This window comes from Scyliorhinus torazame, chromosome 9 (genome assembly GCF_047496885.1).
Source record: "Scyliorhinus torazame isolate Kashiwa2021f chromosome 9, sScyTor2.1, whole genome shotgun sequence".
NCBI lineage: Eukaryota > Metazoa > Chordata > Chondrichthyes > Carcharhiniformes > Scyliorhinidae > Scyliorhinus > Scyliorhinus torazame.
Genome location: NC_092715.1, coordinates 261,940,034 through 261,961,133, shown reverse-complemented (window position 1 = coordinate 261,961,133; position 21,100 = coordinate 261,940,034). Strand labels below are relative to the sequence as shown.

Below are 21,100 nucleotides of genomic sequence, written 5' to 3'. Positions count from 1 at the left end.
AAATTCTATGATTAGAATACTTACCTTTATCTCACTCTCTGTCGCTTGCCACTCAACCGATTTCCTAACCAGGTGCATGGGAATATCCAACACCTTCAAGTTTCCCTCCAAGCCACACACTGTCCTGCCTTGGAGCTTTATTGGTGTTCCTGCATTGTCATGAGTGAAAATCCTGGGATTACCTTGCTAACAGCACTGTGGGTGTTTGTACAATACATGGACTGCGGCAGTTTAAGGATGTGGCTCAATACTACCTTCGAGGGCATAGGAACATCGGAATTAGGAGCAGAAGTCGGCAAGTCAGCCCTTCGAGCTGCCCCGCCATTCAATCAAATCATGGCTGATCTCGTCCTGGTCTCAAATCCACCTCTCCATCTGTTCCCCATATCTCTTTAACCCATTAAAAAAAAAAATCAGAAATATATCTATCTCCTTCTTAAACCATTTAATGACTCCGATGCCACCACACTATGGGGCAGCGAGTTCCACAAATTCACCACCCTCTGCGAGAAGTACTTCCCCATCTCAAACCTAAATCTACCACCTCTCAACCTGTATCCATGACCTCTCGTTCGAGATTGCCCCACAAGGGAGGACATTTGGCCTATATTTACTTTATTAACCCCTTTTAGTATTTTATACACCTTGATCAGAACCCCTCTCATACAGGTTGGGCAATAAATGCCGCACCCAAATCCCATGAAGGAATAAACAAGTACTTGTACTTGAGGCAGTCCAGAGAAGATTCACAAGGCTGGTTTCTGGATTGAAGAAAGATTAATTTACACTCATTGGTGTTCAGAAGAATATGATTTTATTGCAACTTAAAAGATTCTGAGGGGGCTCAATAGGGTAGATGTTGAGAGGATGTTTGCCCTCATGAGGGGATCTAGAACGAGGGAACTATGTATAAAATAAAGTTCTCCAATTTGCGATGGAAATTAGGAGGAATTTCTTCTAAGGAGTGTTGTTAATGTTTGTAATTGCCTTCCCAGAGAGCAGTGGAAATTGGATCATTGAATATATTCAAAGTGGAGTTAGGCAGAGTTTTGGTTGACAAGGGAATCGAGTGTTAGGGGGGCATGCAAGAACGTGGAGTTCAAACCGCAATCAGATCAGTCATGATCTCAGTGAATGGCAGGAGCGGGCTCGAAGGGCCGAATGGCCTCCTCCTGCTCCTATTTCTTATGCTGCTCAGAGCGAGTTGGTGTGATAAGAACCAAGTGGCAATATCACATTATTAAATCACCTGCTCTTACTGGGTCTTGGAAATATCAAATAGACTGCTGAAGAAAACATTTATCGAAGAACTCCTCTCTATCTGTAATCTGTTTTGAGATTCTGTTAAGTCCCCCAACAGTTTACAGAATATCATTATCATTTTAATAGGGTGTGGGAAACTGGTTAATAGTTATGGGAAATGATGATGGGTCTTTGCTAGCTTGCCAATTTTAACATTAGCAGCTGAAGTTGTTCATCATAAGATCAGTGCACATAGAAATGAACTGAGATCACAGAGAGGGGGGAGGGTCAGGCGCGGGCAAGGACGAAGTTCGGGTAAGTATGTGTGCACAAATTGTTGAAGGTGGCAGCTGTGGTCGATCGGACATGGGCTTCAGAAATAGAGGCAAAGTACAAAAGCAAGGAGTTTACAATGTGGAATGTGGAAAAGATGGTTCCAGAGGTGGGGAGCTTCAGTTATGTAGATAGACTGGAGAAGCTGGGATTGTTGTCCTTGGTGAGAAGGTCGAGAGGAGATTTGGTGTGGCATCAATGGCATGGCACCCTAACGTCCGGGGTCTACTTGCTTGTATTCGGCCCGCGGTGGTCCTTGGAGCATTTGGGGGTCTGGATGGAGTAGACGGGGAGAAATTGTTTTCATTGGTGGAATGGTAAAAAACCAGATGCCACCTATTTAAGATGATTGGTGAAGGAACCAACAGCGATGTGCGGAAAACCTTTTCCTGCAGCTAGTGGTTAGGATCTGGGATGCACTGCTTGAGAGTCGAGGCAGATTCAAACATAGAGATGGATTATACACTGAGGGTAGGTTACTCCAGCATAGATTTTGAGGATGAACCTGCCTCACTTGGCCGGCTTGTTTTGTTTTAATTTTACAGGCGATGGACCTTAAATTAGTGTCAGGTCATCCGTCGCCAGGAGGAAGTCCCGCTTCATAGTGCTCCATGCCAATCGGATACCAGCAGCTCTGCACCACAGCAGGATGGGTGGACACTGTTGGTATTGTAGGAGGTCTGAGAGGGAAAGGAAATGTGGCCACGCCAAACCCAAATAAGTCCAAGTCTCACTGGGGTCAGTTTGGCGGGAGCTGACGCAGAATGAGGGACGAGGGTGTTGGAGCACATGTTGGACTGGGTGAGGGAGGGTGTGCGTGTATGTGGCAAGGCAAAACTGTGGGGGAAGGGTAGTTCTCTCCGATTGGCACAGGGGGGTGGGAAGGAGGCACACTACCCACCCTTCTGCTGACCAGCAACCTACAGGGTTAAACCTGCCACGCTAAACATTGGTCATCGCTTCTACTGCCGCCTGTTAAATCAGAGCTGGATGGGCTGCTGAATTGGGCATTCATTGCGCACCTGAGGGTCTCAACTGGACCATGGTCAAGTGGCCCAAACAACACCTTTTCTGCCGCTCGTAAAATTGTGATGGGGGGAATGTGATGGGGGGAATGCCATGGATGGCCCTCACGTACAGGTCCACTTGCCTATTTTCAACTTGCAGTGGTCCATAAAATTCAGCCCATGGATTCCAAAGGGGATTGGTTAAGCACCTGAAGAGCAAAATCAGAAGGGTTATGGGGCAAGGTTTGGGGGGTGGCACTGGGGGTGACTAGTTAAATTGTTCTTTTAGACAGCTGGCATAGAAACAAGCGGCCAAATGGACATCTTCTCCGCTGTAACCATTCACTGATTCCAGATGCTGGAATCATGTCATCAGTTCCTAAAATAGAATCAATATTAAATGGTGGAAGGCAAATTATTACCAAATAGTCCTTGAGAACTATTTCTGTCCACAGGATCGTGATGATGCTTGGTAACAGATTTTGTTTGATCAGTGAATTAAAAAAGGAATGGAATGGTATGTGGCCATTAAACCCAATTGTCTTACAGATTATCCACAATCTAGCCATGACATGGATTCTATCTCAGTCATTTAATCCCTGGAGGGGACATTCATAAAGTCTCCTTGATGCCCAAAGGTTATCAAGCAAAATGCCAGAATAGTCAACAATAATAAAAACAGAAAATGGTGGAAATTCTCCACAGGTTCGGCAGCAGAAACAGAGTTCACCTTTAAAGCCAATAAAGAACGTAATAATGCGTCATAATCCTGGAACTCCCTCCCTAACAGCACTGTGGGTGTACCTACACTGCACAGACTGCAGCGGTTCCAGACCTCAGCTCACCACCACCGTCTCGAGGGCAATTAGAGATCGGCAATAAATGTTGCCCCAGCCAATGATGGTCACATCCCAAGCAAAGAAAATCAACTGACCACGTAAGGATGTTTTAGGACAGGTGGCCAGAGGCTAGATCATGAAGGTAGGTTTTGAAGAGTGATTAAAGGGGGTTAGAGTTAGGGAGGGAATTCCAGAGCTTGGGGCCAGGAGCTGAAGGCATAGCCGCCAGTGGTGGACTTTTTAAAATTGAGAATGAGGAAGCGGCGAGAATTAGAGGAGACCAGGTCTCTCAGAGGGTTGTAGAGCCCGAGGAGGCAAAATGAGGAAAGACGTTTCACAAAAACCTGGAATGCACTGGAGATGGAAACAGATTCAATTGCAACTTTCGACGGGAATTGAATGAATATTTGAAGGAGAAAAATCTGCTGGGTTATGGGCAAAGAGTGAGGGGAGGACATTGGGACTAATTGGACAGCTCTTTCAAAGAGCTGACACAGGCATGATGTGCCAAATGGCCTCTTTCTGCGTTGTACGATTCTACGATTTATACCTATCCCTCTAACATCTAACATATTCAACTGTGCTGAAACACATCTCTAATGATCAGTTCCTCACACTACATCCGAGAAATATCATCACGTCACACATGTCTATACTTACTCTCACAATAGGCAGTGATTGGACTCCATGTCTGGTTGGTTTGACAAGTAATGACCGAGTTTCCATGTCGTTGATAACCCTTCTGGCATTGAATGGTCACCTTCTGATTTACAGAGAAAACAGTGTCTGTAAGGACAGCACCCTCTGGCACGTTGGGGGGAGCAGCACAATGTTTCGCTGTTTAAACAGAATGCATTGAAGTCATTTCAAACTGTTAGTAATGATTCAATTATTGTAATCAGCAAAGATTTCCAGTCAAGTGTGTTGAATTTCCAGTTGAATTCGTGTAGAACCTGTCCAATTTATATAACGCCCAAAATTAGAGGCCATCGATATAGGATAGCTACTCATAGATCTAAGACAGAACTCAGGAGAAACCTCTTTACCCAGAGAATGGTTAGAATGTGGAACTCGCCGCCGCAGAGAGTGGCTGAGATGAATAATGTGGAGGCATTTAAGGGGAAGCTGGATTAACAGGAAGGAGAAAAGAATAGAATGAATCGCTGGGAGGATGAGATGGAATTAAGATGGGAGGAGGTACATGTGGAGCATAAAGACCAGCAGGGTCCAGTTGGGCTGAATGGCCTGTTTTTGCGTTGTGTCTTCTGAGTAATTTCGTAATGGCGATTGAAGGAGAAATGGTTCCCCATATATAGTGTCTACTATTCAAAATCAACTACTTCACAATGCGCTGGAACAACTCCAGGGATAGAGTTGCAAGACACAAATGGAATCAAATGAGATTAATATTGATTTGCTGGTTGATGGACATTTAACAACAAGCAATATATTGTGTAGCAAAGCACAGTAAATGGATCTTCACTTCTTCTACAATGAAGTTTCACTGTGAGTCATTCGTGGACATCAGGCCACAATCGACACCCGGAATAAAAAAGTATTCATTTTCTGATACCAAGAATGTTGTGCCATTTTTCTTGGCTGAGCTCATTGTGTACAGTAACTGAACTCGCTCCTTTCCCTGAGGCAAAAATACCGCAAAAACCTGACATAACAGCAGGAAAGTGCCAGCTGGCCTCGAGTTGTCTGCAGAAAGAGATACAGAGGTAACATTTCAGTTTGATGACATTTTGTCAGAACTGGAGGATTGCAGGCGGCGGGGGAGGTTAATAGGTTCGAAGCAGCTACTCATTTTACAGTTCTGTCAAAAGGTCATGGACTCAAAAAAAAGGACAATCTGAACCCAATTTGCTGGACGAGAATCCTATTGGGTCGGGCAGAATTCTGATTTTACACTCCATCCAACAATTTTCACCGGTCTGGGATTTGCTGCCTAAAAAGATGCCGGAAGCAAATGCACCTGTAGCTCTGAGAAGGGAATATATTTGAAAAGGTAAAAATAATTGCAGGGTGATGTGCTAGTTCCATAAATTGTACTTTGGGGAAGTGTGAGTCTGACACTATCCTATAGCTCACTTGGCTAGACAGCTGGTTCGTGATGCGGTGCGAGACTAGCAGCGCGGGTTCAATTCCCGTACCAGCTGAAGTTATCTATGAAGGCCCCGCCTTCTCAACCTCGCCCTCGCCTGAGGTGTGGCGATCCTCAGGTTAATGGGCAGCACGGTAGCATTGTGGATAGCACAACTGCTTCACAGCTCCAGGGTCCCAGGTTCGATTCCGGCTTGGGTCACTGTCTGTGCGGAGTCTGCACATCCTCCCCGTGTGTGCGTGGGGTTCCTCCGGGTGCTCCGGTTTCCTCCCACAGTCCAAAGATGTGCAGGTTAGGTTGATTGGCCATGATAAATTGCCCTTAGTGTCCAAAATTGCCCTTCGTGTTGTGTGGGGTTACTGGGTTACGGGGATAGGGTGGCGGTGTTGACCTTGGGTAGGGTGCTCTTTCCAAGGGCCGGTGCAGACTCGATGGGCCGAATGGCCTCCTTCTGCACTGTAAATTCTATGATAATCTATGAAATCACCACCAGTCAGCTCTCCCCCTCAAAGGTGAAAATAGCCTCTGGTCATCTGGAACTGTGGCAACTTTACCTTAAAACAGGTTTATTTCCAAGACTCCAAAGTGAAATTGCAGACTCATTCAGTTCCTCCCAGAGGGAACAGATTTATATACTCTTGCAATGATTCCCTAATCGTTCTCCAAATGGGGATATCTGTGCTTAATTCCCAACTTAAAGCATGTATTATATTGCAGCACAAAATCAATATTGGCATATCGAGGAACGAGACGGAGAGAGGGACTAATTGGATAGTAAAGAGTTGGCACTGACATGATGGGCTGAATGGCTTCTTTCTGTGCTCCAGGATTCTCTGCAAGGTAGTAGCTTCCCATGGTGTTATGGCTGAGATTATGAACACATGAGGTGTTTTTTGTAGCGTGTGGAATGAAAATGAAAGAAAAGCAGGATGGGACTGTACTCACCTTTACACACAGGTACGGGTTGGCTCCAGCTCCCATTGGCCATACATTCAGCAGAAGATGCCCCTTCAACATTGTACCCTTCATCACAATAGAATTTGACCGTTTGACCGACCTCAAGGGTGTCGTAGTGAACTTTCCCATTAGGGAGTAAAGATGGTGCACTGCACATCATCTCTGAGAATGAATAAGAGGGATTTGACCTTGAATTACATAGAATGTAAAGTACAAAAACAGACTATTCCAGCATGCCCATGCTTCATACAAAGCTCCTCCCATTTTCTTCATTTCACTTCAGCATAATACTCTCCCCTTTTTAGCCCTCAGGTGTGGGTTAGAAACACAGCCATTCAATTCAATATTCAGCTTAGGGGTGGCACGGTGGCAAAATAGTTAGCGCTGCTGCCTCACAGCATCAGAGACCCGGGTTCACTTCCAGCCCCAGTTTCAGTTGGGTGACTGTGTGGAGTTTGCACTTTCTCCCCGTGTCTGCATGGGTTTCCTCCGGGTGCTCCAGTTTCTTTCCACAGTCCAAAAGGTGTGCATGTTAGGTGGATTGACCGTGCTAAATTGCCCCCGAGTGTCCAAACGTTTAGGGGGAGTTATGGGGATTGGGTTTAAGTAGCGTGGTCTTTTGCAGGGTTGGTGTAGATGCGATGGGCCGAATGGCCTCCTTCTGCACTGTAGGGATTTGTGAACATTCCACATTCTAACTGCTCTCTAGGTTAAGAAGTGTCTCAGAAATTCTTGATCGATTTTATCAGTGATTATCTTGTATTTGTGGCCCTTAATTCTGGTTTTGCCCACAGTGGAAACATCTTCTCCGGAAACATCAATCGGATTCTCAGATTGTGAGGCTATGTCCTCATGCCGGCGTGGGAACGGTGGCATTTTACCCCCACAACATTCGGCGCAAAATGCCCACCGATCCTCCGTGTAGCTGGGGGCTAGCATGCCGGCAGCGTAGGGCAGCCGGCTCTAGCTGCCGGTGCACCCCGGAGAACGGCTGGGTCCGTGGCCGTGCAACATGGCACTGGCCGCTCGCGGACCCGGCCTGCAAAATAGTGCCCCCCCCCCCTTTGGACGGCAGCCCTGGACCACCCCCCAACAGTGCCCCCAGCCCCTGATAAAGTCCCCCCTCCCGAAATCGAACGTGATTTCGGCACCAGCGACCGGAGAATCCTGCCCCAGAATTCCCTTCTACTCCATTAAAAAAGCGCCCAGTCTGTTCAGTCTTTCTTGCTATATAGCCTATTTCAGTTCAGTAATTATTTCCCTTTGGAACAACAGGGATCATTTGAAATGAACACTTAATATGTTAAAATGTAACAGAGTAGAACTCTCCCTGCTGAGTGAATTAGATTACTGATCCACATCAAATTTCGAGAGTTACTTTAAAAGACTTTTATTTATGGTTTTCTGTTTTTATTTAGATTTGTCTTTAAAGCTTTATCATTGTAGCTTGTGAGGTTGCAAAGAAAAACGTGTGAAATTGTTGTGCCTGTGAATATCTCTGAGCTAACGTCAGTTTAGAAAGTTGTTTAAATTTGTTTTTGTTGTATCGTATTCCATTGTGAAATGTAGCAAAGTCTAACAAGGCAGTGTCACACTTCAAGCCGCATGGAGCAATACTTCTGCTCCACTCATCACTTGATAGTGCAGGTCCAGTGTGCCAACAGCAAAAGAAACTTTATTGGAACTGAAGTACATGCGTATGATATACAATCATAGAATGGTTACAAATGCCTCACAGCACTGGGGACCCGGGTTCGTTGCCGGCCCCGAGTCACTTCCATGTGGAGTTTGCACATTCTCCCCATGTCTGCGTGGGTCTCACCCCCACAACCAAAAGATGTGGATGGTCGGTCAATTAGCCATACTAAATTGCCCCTTAATTGGAAGAAAAGAATTGAGTGCTCTAAAGTTTTTTTAAAAATGGTTACAACACAGAAAGAGGCCATTCGGTCCGTCCTGCCTGTACCGGTGCTCTCTGCAAGAACTCTCCTGATCCCTCTCCCCGGGCCTTTCCCACCGCCTTGCAATTACATTCTCGTTAGAGAATTATTCAATTCCCTTTTGAAAACCACAACTGAGTTAGTTTCCACTGCATTCTCCAGCGATGCATTCCAGCCCCCAGCCACTTGAAACCTCAAACCTTCCCCCTTAAATTAGTGTCCTCTGGTTCTTGACCCCTTCCCCAATGGGAACAGTTTTTCATGACTCTGTCCAGACCCCCTCGCGTATTTGAAAACCTCTCTCCATCGTCTCCACACAAAACAACAAATGGAGTGTGCTCTAAGAGTCTCATATATCCCAAACTTTGGATGCTAACGATACTTCCTTGTAAGACATTCTGACCTCCAAAATAAGCGGCTCTATTGGTGTAATTTCATTGTGCCGAGGTTTCAGCGATGACAATAGTTGCAGTGGAATTTTCGCTTGCCCCAAGTATGGCCAATGGGACAAGAGAGGATGGGTTTCAGATGTCACGTTAAACATTGGCCGTTCCCACATCCTCAGCCTTGGTTGGGGATCAAGCCAGTGGTCAGTGCAGTTACATCTGGTGATACCGACTGGGTCAGGAAGAGTACGGGGAGCACTTCGGATCCAAGCTATACTCTCAGGCTGGTCCCCTTACACAGGGAGCCAGAGGGGAAAAGCTAAGAAATGTTTCCGGGAAAGCCCCCCAACATTCGCCAAGCCTGGTGCTACCTTCACTAAACCCTCCAGCCTGGCTGGGATCCCAGATGTCTGTCCCAAGTGGGAAGAGGAACCAACCAATGAATGCATTTCCTCTGGCCCTCATGAACTTTGGCAGGGGCTCCGCATGTCATGTGTGTCTCATCAATAAGGCCTTTGAGGACATCATGTGATGTGGCTTTACTTCAGTATCCTCTAATTTGTTTTTTCATGGGGGACAGTGATGTAACCTCTTGCTCTGGCACACAATGCATCAGTGGTCTTCTTGAGGTACTACGGCTAAACCTTGCTATGACCCTTGAGGTTGATTGGAAAAAGCTCATAGGATCAAGGTACTGCGGTCACACCTCCTGGTACAGCCTAGCTGATGTTGCCCACAGATCATACTTCAGCAGAAGGCAACACTCAGTCACTGTGTTCCTGCTGATGATGATTATTTGAAGGCTCGTAGTGAGCTGTGCCTTGGGTCTGTAGACCAGGGGAAGAAAGGCAATGGCAGGAGCAATTCAGCTCCCAATGTGCCGATCTTCTCAGGCCCTTTGCCGCCTACATAAATAAGTGGCTAAAAGCTTGTGTTTCATAGAAATGTAGGGTTTATGACTAAGATTTACTTCGGAATTGCCTTTTTTACACCTGTCACAAGTTACATAAGGAGTTGAAAAAAAATTCCTTGGAGGCTATGCCTACTCCATTGGTGCACATTTGGACAATAATTGTCGGAAATTCTATTTACCTGCTCATAAAGCATTGTGTCCCCCACCCTTGCCACGCAAACATCAGCAGACGTTCCAGCAACAGAGCAAAGGGAACCCACAGGAAATTTAATCTTAGCACACCATGACTCAGTTTAACCCAATCAGTAAAATATTTACTGTCCCACAAGCTCGGGGAATGGATGCCGGTTTACGGGCAGCTGCATTACTCCAGACACAAGACAAGGTGCTGCTCTGTCTTTGAGCAGGCGAGGGCAGAGAGGAAGCAACTGGGCAGTCAAAGGCCTCAGCTCAACAGAGTATTTGAGTAAAATCGCCACGACTCGAGACCAAGGTGAAACCACGACTGACACCAAGACCTTCAGACCGCCTTTTTCAAAAAAAACAAGCTCCCATTTTCAGTGACGCTTGGTGTATCTTTGTTCAGGCACAGAAATCAAAACAGAGGGCGGGACGGTGGAGCAGTGGATAGCACTGCTGCCAATAATTTTGATCTGTAGCCGAAGAACAACTTCTGCAGATTCACAACCTATTAATTAATTAGTTTTCTTTAAATAATGCATTATCTGAATGCTGAAAGTGACTGGCTTTTAGATAACAAATCAGGCTGTTGGAAATTCTGGTCACTAGAATTTTCTGGATGGCTGTGGTGGATAGCTGAAAGTTTACTGAACAATGTTTTGATGAGTGCTCAGTTGGTTAGTTGCGAGTCTGCTTGAGGGGAATCTCAAGCCACTCAATTTAAATACAAACATGCTGTGGGAATGATTGGCAGATTTTTGGACTTCACCCAATGGGTGTGCAAATAATTATTTGGTCCCTGACTAATTGATGTCATAATATACATCTATGCAGACAGGCAGTGATTGGCACACAGGAAGACCAGTAAACACACAGAACAGAGCAGCCAATCACCAGACAGGACACAACCACTATAAAGCCAGAGGGCACCAGTTTTCCCGCTCTCTCGGGACCCAGCTTCTGAGACAGTCAGAGCTTGTGAGCTAGCCAGTGCCTACACCATGTGGTAGCTAAGTTAGCCTGGTCAGGCTAGTGTCAGGTCTCCAGTCAAGTCAGCATAGTGTCGACCCACATTTGAACATGTATAATAGTTTGGATGTTGAATAAAATCATGTTGCATTTTATCAAGTGTTGGAGGTCTGTCTCTCGCTCCACTGCATCAAGTGCAGTTCACCTCGCCCCAGCCTACCCAACACATCAATGGATGCTTTGAATAGTTTTTAAGTCTGTGGTTTTTACTTCAGTGAATTTTACCTGGACCTTTACAAGGATAAGGATATCTCAGCAGTACTGGATAAATTAGTTATGTCTGGGCAGAATATGCACTCAGAAATGACATTGAGAAGGCCTTCATTAGCCCTTTGCAAAATATGAGAATCAGATATCATTAATAAACCTACATTTTAAATCATGGCGTCATTTAAAATTCCAGTTTTTCAAAAATGTGGAACCCAAGTTCAATTAGGACAATTCCCAGCCTATATATTTCCTTCGAGTCAGTGAAAAGTGAAGTGATAGTGAACGTATTGTGCTTGTAACAGATGTTGAAATTGAATGGGGCAACCCGTGAGCATTACATCCGTCCAAGATATCCACCCAATGTCCTGGAAGTTATTCCACCAATTTTCTTGTAGCTCATCTAAAAGTTTGGAATCTTTAAATTTATAAACCTGGCACAGGGTCACACACTATACTTTCAATATTTCCAATAGCCGCTGGCAAGAGCAACTTCAAATTAAACGGAAGAAAAATATAAAATATCACTCTCAGGCGCAGTGAGGAAGTTGCACCGGGGAAGGAACAAACCACACAATGTCTGAGGCAATAATGAAAGAAGAAGGAGCGCAATCAAGTGTGCAGTGATTGTCCATGGCTCTGCATTTTGTATTGCAAAAGTTCAAAATTGCTCATCACATCAACGGTCTTGCATCCATCAGCAAGATCCCACTAAAGCTAACTGCTCACTTAAACATGCAAATCTGGATCCCACCCTCGTGAGATCTCGTTAGACGTCCCGAGGGTCGTTAATCTCGCGACGAGGCCTCGTCGCATGACCGAGTCGGGCGCGACAAGGCCATTTGATCAGACCCAATATAAGTATTTGGGAATAGTGTGGGTGGAAGAGTTACGCGACTGTAATTATGAATGGATATCATTCACACCAGAAATAGGAAAAACAAACTGTGTGGGATTTCCACTCCAATTAGATCAATAGCTAAATGAACTCCAGTATATTTTAGGCTATTGCATCCTGTGCAGAGTATCTTGAACTCTGGATAAATGTGTGATGCACGAAATGGACCCCTGTCAGAAAAATCATTTTTGAAGTTAACAAGGATGCAAGTTCAGAAAGGTGCTCAGTTCTCATTGCTTCAGATTTTAAACTCTTTCATGGGATGTCAACATCACTGGCAAGGCCAGCATTTGTAGCCCACCCGTAATTTGCCTTGAACTGAGTTGCTGGTGAGGTCATTCCATAGGGCAGATAAGAGATAACCACATTGGGTTCTGGAGTCACATGTAGACCAGACAAGGTAACAACGGCACATTTCCTTCCCTTAAGGGCATAAGTGAACCAGACGTTTTTTTTATTGCAATAATTGATGATAGGTTTGTGATCACCAATACTGAGACTTGTCATAATATACACCAGTATATCATGGTGCAGACACACAGTGAGACCAATCAACATACACAACACCGCAGCCAATCACCAGTGAGAGCACACGCACTATAAAGACAGGGGGCATCAGAGTTCCCGCTAATTCGAGTAGCAGCTAGCTAGGAGCACAGAGCTCACAGCCTGCAACACAGACATTCACCATGTGCTGAGTGCATCAACTGGTTAGGACAAGGCAAAGGTCTTTAGTTAAAGCTAGTATCGCATTTACCCACTGTTCAAGTATGTTTAAATAGTTAACCTGTTAATAAAATAGTGTTGCACTACTTCAAGTGTTGGTGACCTGTATGTGATCTAGAACACCCAACACATCATGATACCAGGAGTGGTTGCATACTAGCACTTCTTAGACCTACCTGCAAGTGATCTGCCTCTTCCACCGGCATTCCGTCATCCTGCAACTTGGACAACATCAGCCCGCCGCCGCCGTTCCGCATCGCCGGCAACCTCGGGGCCAACTGGAAGATTTTCAAACGGCGCTTCCAGCTCTTCCTCAAAGCTAGGGACAGGGAGGGTGCCTTGGACACCAGAAAGATTGCTCTTCTCCTCTCCACAACCGGGGACCATGCCATCCACATTTTCAACTCTCTCACCTTTGCAGATGATGAAGACAAGACGAAGTTGAAGACGGTTCTCCTTAAATTTGACACTCATTGCAGCGTAGAGGTGAATGAAAGTTTCGAGCACTATGTCTTCCAACAGCGTTTGCAGGGTAAGGACGAACCTTTCCAATCCTTTCTAACGCACCTCCGCATCCTTGCACAATCTTGCAGCTATGGGCCCACCTCCGACTCCATGATACGCAACCAGATCGTTTTTGGTGTTCAGTCGGACCCCCTACGTCAGCAGCTCCTCAAAGTAAAGCAACTCACCCTAGCGACCGCCATCGAGACCTGTGTCCTACATGAAAATGCCACCAATCGGTACTCCCATATACAAGCGGCTGAAACGGCGCATCAAGGTCCCCATGAGGCGGAACGGGTCCAAGTGATTGAACACCTCCAGGGCCTCAGCCTGGATGAGGGCGGCCATTTTGCGCGCTTTTAACGGACTCCCGCGCTTGTACGCACCAAACGAGGGGATGGCGACATGGAGGAACGTAATGCGCAGGCGCGCACCACGCAGGATCACACCGCGCATGCACAGTGGCGCAGCAAACGTGCTGACGTCACGACGTGCGGCAACTGTGGCTCCGCCCATTTAAAGCGGCAATGCCCCGCAAAACCTGGACAATGCCTACGATGTGGAAGACTTGGCCACTATGCTGCCTGCTGTCGAGCAGCTCAGCCTTCCAATTCATATCGCTTCAGCCAGCCTCGCAGGAATGTTCGGGCAATTCAACCCACGGTCACCGAGTCCGATTCCGACCTCCCGCACAGCAGTGACACCGAGGACCCGAAGGCGCCTTTTCGAGTTATGTCGTAACGAAAAACAGGCTGCCCCCGAAGCAAAGACACCAGCCGCTGTCGGTATACAGCATCGATCCAGACGATGAGTGGCGTGCCACCCTGACGGTCAACCGGTCCCAAATACGATTCCGCCTGGACACTGGTGCCTCCGCCAATCTCATGGCGTGGTCTGCTTGCCAAAGCCTTTGTGTCAAACCAACCATTCTTCCATCGGCCTGCCAGCTATTGGACTACAATGGCAACATCATTCCTGCTACCGGCTCATGCCAACTCGAAGTGACGCACAAGTCACGAAAAGCCATCCTTCCTTTCGAGATCGTGGGCTCCTCGAAGGACTCCCAGCTTGGCGCACAGGCGTGCAAGCTGCAAACCTCGTTCAAAGAGTTCACTCTCTCTCTCCTGATGACGCGTCTGCCTTCCAGGATGCTGACTTCAGGGCGCAACTCAACGCCATCATCGACCAGCACCGCAACATCTTTGAAGGCATGGGCACGCTCCCATATACTTACAAGATCCTACTCAAACAGAACGCCATGCCTGTGGTGCATGCACCTCGCAGAGTCCCTGCACTCCTCAGGGACCGCCTCAAGCAGCAGCTGCAGGACCTCCAAGACCAAGAAGTGATCTCCAGAGTTACGGAACCAACCGACTGGGTCAGTTCCGTGGTGTGCGTAAAAAAGCCTTCCGGCGAGCTCAGAATCTGCATTGATCCAAAGGATCTGAATCGCAACATAATGAGGGAGCATTACCCAATCCCCAAGCGCAAAGAGATCACATGCAAGATGGCTCGCGCCAAGCTCTACACCAAACTTGACGCCTCGGAAGGATTCTGGCAAATTCAACTAGACAGATCCAGCAGGAAACTGTGTACCTTTAACACCCCTTTTGGCAGATATTGTTACAACAGGATGACGTTTGGGATCATATCGGCGTCAGAAGTGTTCCACAGGATCATGGAACAAATGATGGAAGGCATTGAAGGTGTTCGCGTCTATGTCGACGACATCATCATTTGGTCCATGCAGGAGCATGTCAGTCGCCTCCAGCGCGTGTTCAAACGCATACGGGAGCAGGGCCTACGCCTCAACAGAGCCAAATGCTCCTTTGGTCAGACGGAACTCAAGTTCCTGGGGGACCACATCTTCCAGTTGGGTGTGCGGCCGGATGCGGACAAGGTGGCTGCTATCACAGCCATGAAAAAGCCAGAGGACAAGAAGGCGGTCCTCCGATTTCCGGGCATGGTCAACTTCCTAGGGAAGTTCATCTCTAACCTCAGCTCTCATACCACAGCTCTCAGGAACCTGGTCAGGAAGACGACAGACTTCCAATGGCTTCCTGCCCACGAGCGCGAATGGACAGAACTTAAAACCAAACTTACCACGGCCCCGGTATTGGCCTTTTTTGATCCAGCGAAAGAGACAAAGATTTCGACCGATGCCAGCCAATCTGGCATTGGGGCAGTGCTCCTGCAACGCGATGAGGCCTCATCATGGGCCCCCATTGCATATGCGTCATGCGCCATGACCCCCACGGAACAGCGCTACGTGCAGATAGAAAAGGAGTGCCTGGGCCTTTTGGCCAATGTCGTCAAGTTTCATGATTATGTGTACGGCCTTCCCCGATTCACCTTCGAGACCGACCATCGCCCGCTGGTCAATATAATACAAAAAGACTTGAACGACATGACGCCTCGCCTCCAGGGCATTCTGCTCAAACTCCGGCGATATGACTCCCAGCTCGTATACACCCCGGGCAAAGGCCTGATCATAGCCGACGCTCTGTCCAGGGCAGTCAACACCCCGTGTGACCCAGTGGGATTCGTCTGCCAGGCTGACGCCCATGTGGCCTTCGTGGCCTCCAATCTACCAGCCACGGATGAACGTCTCGTCCAAATTCGCCGCGAGACTGCGGCTGACCCCCCGCTACAGTGTGTCATGCGCCATCTAACAGATGGGTGGCTCAAGGGCCAATGCCCGCAGGTCTACAACACCAGAGACGATCTGGCGGTGTCCTCCTGTAGCTGGACCGCATTGTTATCCCACACAGCATGTGCCAGCTTGTCTTAGAACAGCTACACGAGGGCCACCTTGGCGTGGAGAAGTGCCGCCGTCGGGCCTGAGAGGCAGTCTACTGGCCCGGCATCAATGACGACATCGCCAATGCAGTGCTCAACTGCCCCACCTGTCAGCGGTTCCAGCCGACCCAACCACGTGAGACCCTACAGCCCCATGAGTTGGTCACGTCCCTTTGGTCCAAGGTCAGCATCGACCTGTTCCACGCGCTGGGCAGGGATTATGTTCTGATTGTAGACTATTTTTCAAACTACCCGGAGGTGGTACATTTGCACGACATCACATCATCTGCAGTCATCCGTGCCTGTAAGGACACCTTTGCTCGTCACGGCATCCCACTCACTGTGATGTCGGACAATGGCCCCTGCTTCGCAAGCCAGGAATGGTCCAACTTTGCCAGGAGGTACAACTTTGTACATGTGACATTCAGTCCCCTGTACCCCCAATCCAATGGCTAAGCGGAGAAGGGCGTCCACATAGTCAAACGGCTCCTCTGCAAGGCTGCCGATGCGGGATCCGACTTCTACCTCGCCCTGCTGGCCTATCGCTCGGCCCCACTGTCCACTGGCCTGTCGCCAGCCCAGCTGCTCATGGGTCGCACCCGGAGGACGACGGTGCCGTCCATTCACGTCCCAGACCTCGACCACGTTCCGGTCCTTCAACGAATGCAGCTGTCTCGTGCACAGCACAAGGCGGCTCATGACTCCCGTGCAGCTGATCTCCCTGATCTGGCTCCAGATGACAACGTCCGAATCCATCTTCCGAATGGTGGCTGGTCTGCAACTGCTGTGGTTCTTCGGCAGGTGTCCCCCCGCTCGTTCATGGTTCGTCTACCGGATGGTTCCATTCTGCGCCGTAATCGACGTGCCCTTCGTCTCGTTCCGCGCTCGCTACGTGATCCTCCACCAGTGCCACGCCCTCCTGTTGTCCCTGACCTGGATTATGTGGAGATTCCGGTTACTCTGCATCCTCCTCACTCTGACGCAGTCCAGCCCGCTCCTCAGCCGGTGGCTCCTGACCCTCCCTTGAGGCGGTCAACCAGAATTCGTCGCCCACCTCAGAGACTTAATTTGTGAACTTTGTGCACTAATGGACTCTCTGGTCTGTTCTGTTCTTCCGTTTAATCGTTCAAGTGGTTTGTATATAGTGTTCATCTCATTATTTGTGTGACACACTGTTTTTTCTGCACCAGTCACCTTCCCATGTAAATAGCTTAGTTTTATGTACATAGTCCTGTAAATATTTCGCACACACGTAGTCAGGAACATTCACCATACACTATTTATTGTCACGCAGGCACATTTTTTCATATAAAAGGGGGGATGTCATAATATACACCAGTATATTATGGTGCAGACATACACTGATGGACACACAGTGGGACCAATCAACATACACAACACAGCAGCCAATCACCAGTGAGAGCACACACACTATAAAGACAGGGGGCATCAGAGTTCCCGCTCATTCGAGTAGCAGCTAGCTAGGAGCACAGAGCTCACAGCCTGCAACACAGACATTCACCATGTGCTGAGTGCATCAACTGGTTAGGACAAGGCAAAGATCCTTAGTTAAAGCTAGTATCGCATTTACCCACAGTTCAAGTATGTTTAAATAGTTAACCTTTTAATAAAATAATGTTGCACTACTTCAAGTGTTGGTGACCTGTATGTGATCCAGAACACCCAACACATCAAGACTGACTTTCAATTCCAGATTTTTTAAGAGGTTAATTGAATTTGAACTTCATCAGCTGCTGTGGTACGATTTGAACTCATGGCCCCCAGAGTCTTGGCCTCTAAATTACTAATGCAGCGACTTTACCACTCCCCCACCCTCTCGTAACCAGACATCACTACTGTGACTAGTTTACTTTGAACATTTCACTTTATCTGATTAATAGATCAATATGCGTGAATCTTTAACAAAAACAGAAAATTCTGGAAAAACAGGTGTGTCAGCATCTGTGGAGAGTGAAAATACAGTAATGTTTCGGGTCCAATGAGACTCTCAGAGCTGGAGCGAATCTTTGTCAGCATCTAATCATGCTCTGACTCACAGCTTTAAGTTGGGCGAAGTGGGACAGAGCTGGAAACTGTAGTGTACTAAGTTTCTTTTTTAATGAATTACGTGTTTCAATTCCCCAATTGTCACCGAACTGAATGGATTGCCAAACCGTTTGAGGGCAATGCAGAGTCAACCACTTTGCCGTGGGGGGAATGGGGGAGGAGGAGGGTGGGGTCATGTAGGCTAGACCAAGTAAGAATGGCAGGTTTCAGAATCACTGCATTTCTGCAGCACAGAAGGAGGACATTCGGCCCATCGTGTCTGCACCAGCTCTCCAAATGAGCATCATGACTTAGTGCCACTCCCCTGCCTTTTCCAGTGAACATTGTTTCTGTTCAAGTCATCATCTAATGCCCTCTTGAATGCCTCAATTGAAACTGCCTCCACCACACTTCCAGGCAGCGCATTCCAGACCTGAACCACTTGTTGAAAATGTTTTTTCTCCCATCACACTTACTTCTTTTAGAAATCACTTTAAATCTGTGCACTCTCATTCTTGATCCTTTTGTGAGTGAGAACAGTTTCTCCCTATCTACTCTGTCCAGCCGCCTCATGACTTTGAGCATCTCTATCAAATTCTCTCTTAATCTTCTTCTCTCCAAGGAGAACAGTCCAAAACTCTCCAATCTATCTTCATAACTGAGTTTTCTCATTCCTGGAACCATTGTTGCAAACCTCTTCTGCACTCTCTCCAATGCATTCACATCCTTTCTATAGTGTGGCACCCAGAGCTGAACACAATAATCCAGCTGAGGTCTAACTCGTCTTGCATAGGTTCAGCATAACCTCCTTCCTCTTGTACTTTACGCCCCTAATAGTAAAGCCGAGAATACTATGTGCTGTTGTGGGAAAAATCAACCACTTCAGGAGTCAGACTTGCTGTGTTCAAATCAGTGCAGTTTTATTGTTACACAAAGCTTCGGGAGAAAGCGTACGTACCCCGGAGTACGGTAGCCAGCCTTTCTCCCGGTTTGAATGGCAGTCATTCATTTTATACTTTGGGTTCACAATGGGCCCAGATACAAAACAATTATCACCTTGTTATCTTTAAACATTTTATAGATTGTACATGGCTATTTGTAAGCGTTTTGCCATTTACACATGGTTATAGTTAAAGAGGTTTTACAGGTTACAGGTAGCAGCAGGAAAGCAGTATCGATTGTCCCTTTGTTTTAGGAAATGGCCCCAGACATTCGTATTAGCATATCATTGTGTACACCTTGGCTGAAGTCAGCTTTATTCAAGCGGTGTCCCGCATTTATGTATTTCTTAATCTTCCTGTCTGGCTCCCTTTGTCCTGGATCTGTTCCTATCTGTCCCACTGGCATCCTGCTGGGCTCCAGGCATCAGATATGTCTGCTTTATTCTCTGAGTCTCCATCTTGTGTGTCAGGCAGCCATCGTCTGTGCCAAGTGCCCTTCTGAACCATGTCCCACTTCAGTGCCTTATTATCTCCACCTGTCCTGCCACCTTCAATGATCTATGCACATATACACCCAGGCTCCTCTGCTCCTGCGCCCCTTTTGTTATATTCTCTCTACAGGTTCTTCCCACCAAAATGCATCACTTTACAATTCTCTGCATTGAACTTCATTTGCCACTTATGTGCCCACACCACCAACTTGTCCATGACTGTTTGAAGTTCTACACTGTCCTCTTCACTGTTTACAATACTCCCAAGTTTAGTGTCATCCGTAAACTTTTAAATTGACCCCTGCAGACCACGATCCAAATCATTAATACAGATCAGGAAAAGCAAGGGGAACTCCTCTATACACCTTCCACCAGTCCAAAAGGTATCCATTCACCATTAACTCTGCTTCCTATTATTCAGTCAATTTTACATTGCTATGTCCCTTTTATTCCATGAGCTATAACTTTTCTCAAGTCTGTTGTGTGGCATTGTACCAAATGCCTGCTGAAAGCCCATGTACACCACATCTACAGCATTACCCTCATTAACCCTTTCTGTTACCTCTTCAGAAAACTCCAGTAAGTTGGTTAAACATGACTTCTCCTTCAGAAACCCATGTTGGCTCTTCGTAAGCAACCCACATTTTTCCACATGACTCTGTCTTGAATAATTGTTCCCAGAAGCTTTCCCACTACTGACGTTAAACTGATTGCTGTAATTGCTGGGGCTTATCCTTACAGCCACTTTTGAGCAAGGGTGCAACATTAGTAATTCACTTGTCCATTGGGACCTCCCCTGAATCTAGGGAAGACTGAAAGATCATGGTCAGTGCCCCTGCAGTTTCCATTCTCACTTCCTTCAATATCCTTGGATGCATCTTACCTGATCCCAGTATCTTGTCACCTTTCAATACCAACAGTCTATTCAACACTTCCTCCTGACCAATTTTGAACCATTCTCGGACTGAAATTCCTCGTCTGTCACTATGCCATGGGTAGCATCTATCTCCTTGGTAAAGGCGGATGCAAAGTATTCATCTAATACCTCAACCATGCCCCCAGCCTCAATGTGTAAATTCCCCTTTTGGTCCTTAATCAGTCCAACTTGTTTTACCACTATTTTACCATTTATATGCTTACCGAAGACCCCCCTTCATGTTGGCTGCCAATCTTTTCTCATTACCCCACTTCGCTTCTCTAATGAGCTTATTCACCTCCCTGCTGAACCTTCTCTATTCCTCTTGGTTCTCAACTGACATCTGCTATAAGGACACTCTTCCTTCCTTATCTTTATTTCCATCTCGTTTTTGTCCAGGGAGCGCTGGAGTTGTTTGCCCAATGTTTTTGCCTTTAATGGAAACAAGCCTTGGCTGTGTGTGTTGTAGCCACCTGGGTTGGCCACTTCCCGACTTAAAATGGAGAACCGCAAAGACTACAGGGAAATTCAGCCAACACAGGCAAAAACGAGCAAGTGCAGAAATCCTGTGTATTGGAACTTGTAAAAACCAGACAGCACTGAAACCAGCAGCATCTGCATAGTAATGAGCGATTCCCA

General features: G+C 47.0%; 1 protein-coding gene and 1 long non-coding RNA gene across 4 annotated transcripts in view; one reads left to right on the top strand and one right to left on the bottom strand.

The window, feature by feature from the left end:
• svep1 (sushi, von Willebrand factor type A, EGF and pentraxin domain containing 1) overlaps positions 1-21,100 on the bottom strand; it is a 417,550-nt gene that overhangs the window by 36,623 nt on the left and 359,827 nt on the right. For all 3 annotated transcript variants that reach the window (XM_072517335.1, XM_072517337.1, XM_072517336.1), the window contains 2 exons: positions 6,474-6,647; positions 4,082-4,258 (listed from right to left, as the gene is read on the bottom strand). In XM_072517335.1, the coding sequence (XP_072373436.1) occupies positions 4,082-4,258; positions 6,474-6,647 (351 nt within the window). The remainder of the gene's footprint in view (positions 1-4,081; positions 4,259-6,473; positions 6,648-21,100) is intronic.
• Positions 1-21,100, top strand: part of LOC140429851 (uncharacterized) — a 78,103-nt gene that overhangs the window by 37,831 nt on the left and 19,172 nt on the right. The gene's annotated exons all lie outside the window — the stretch shown is intronic.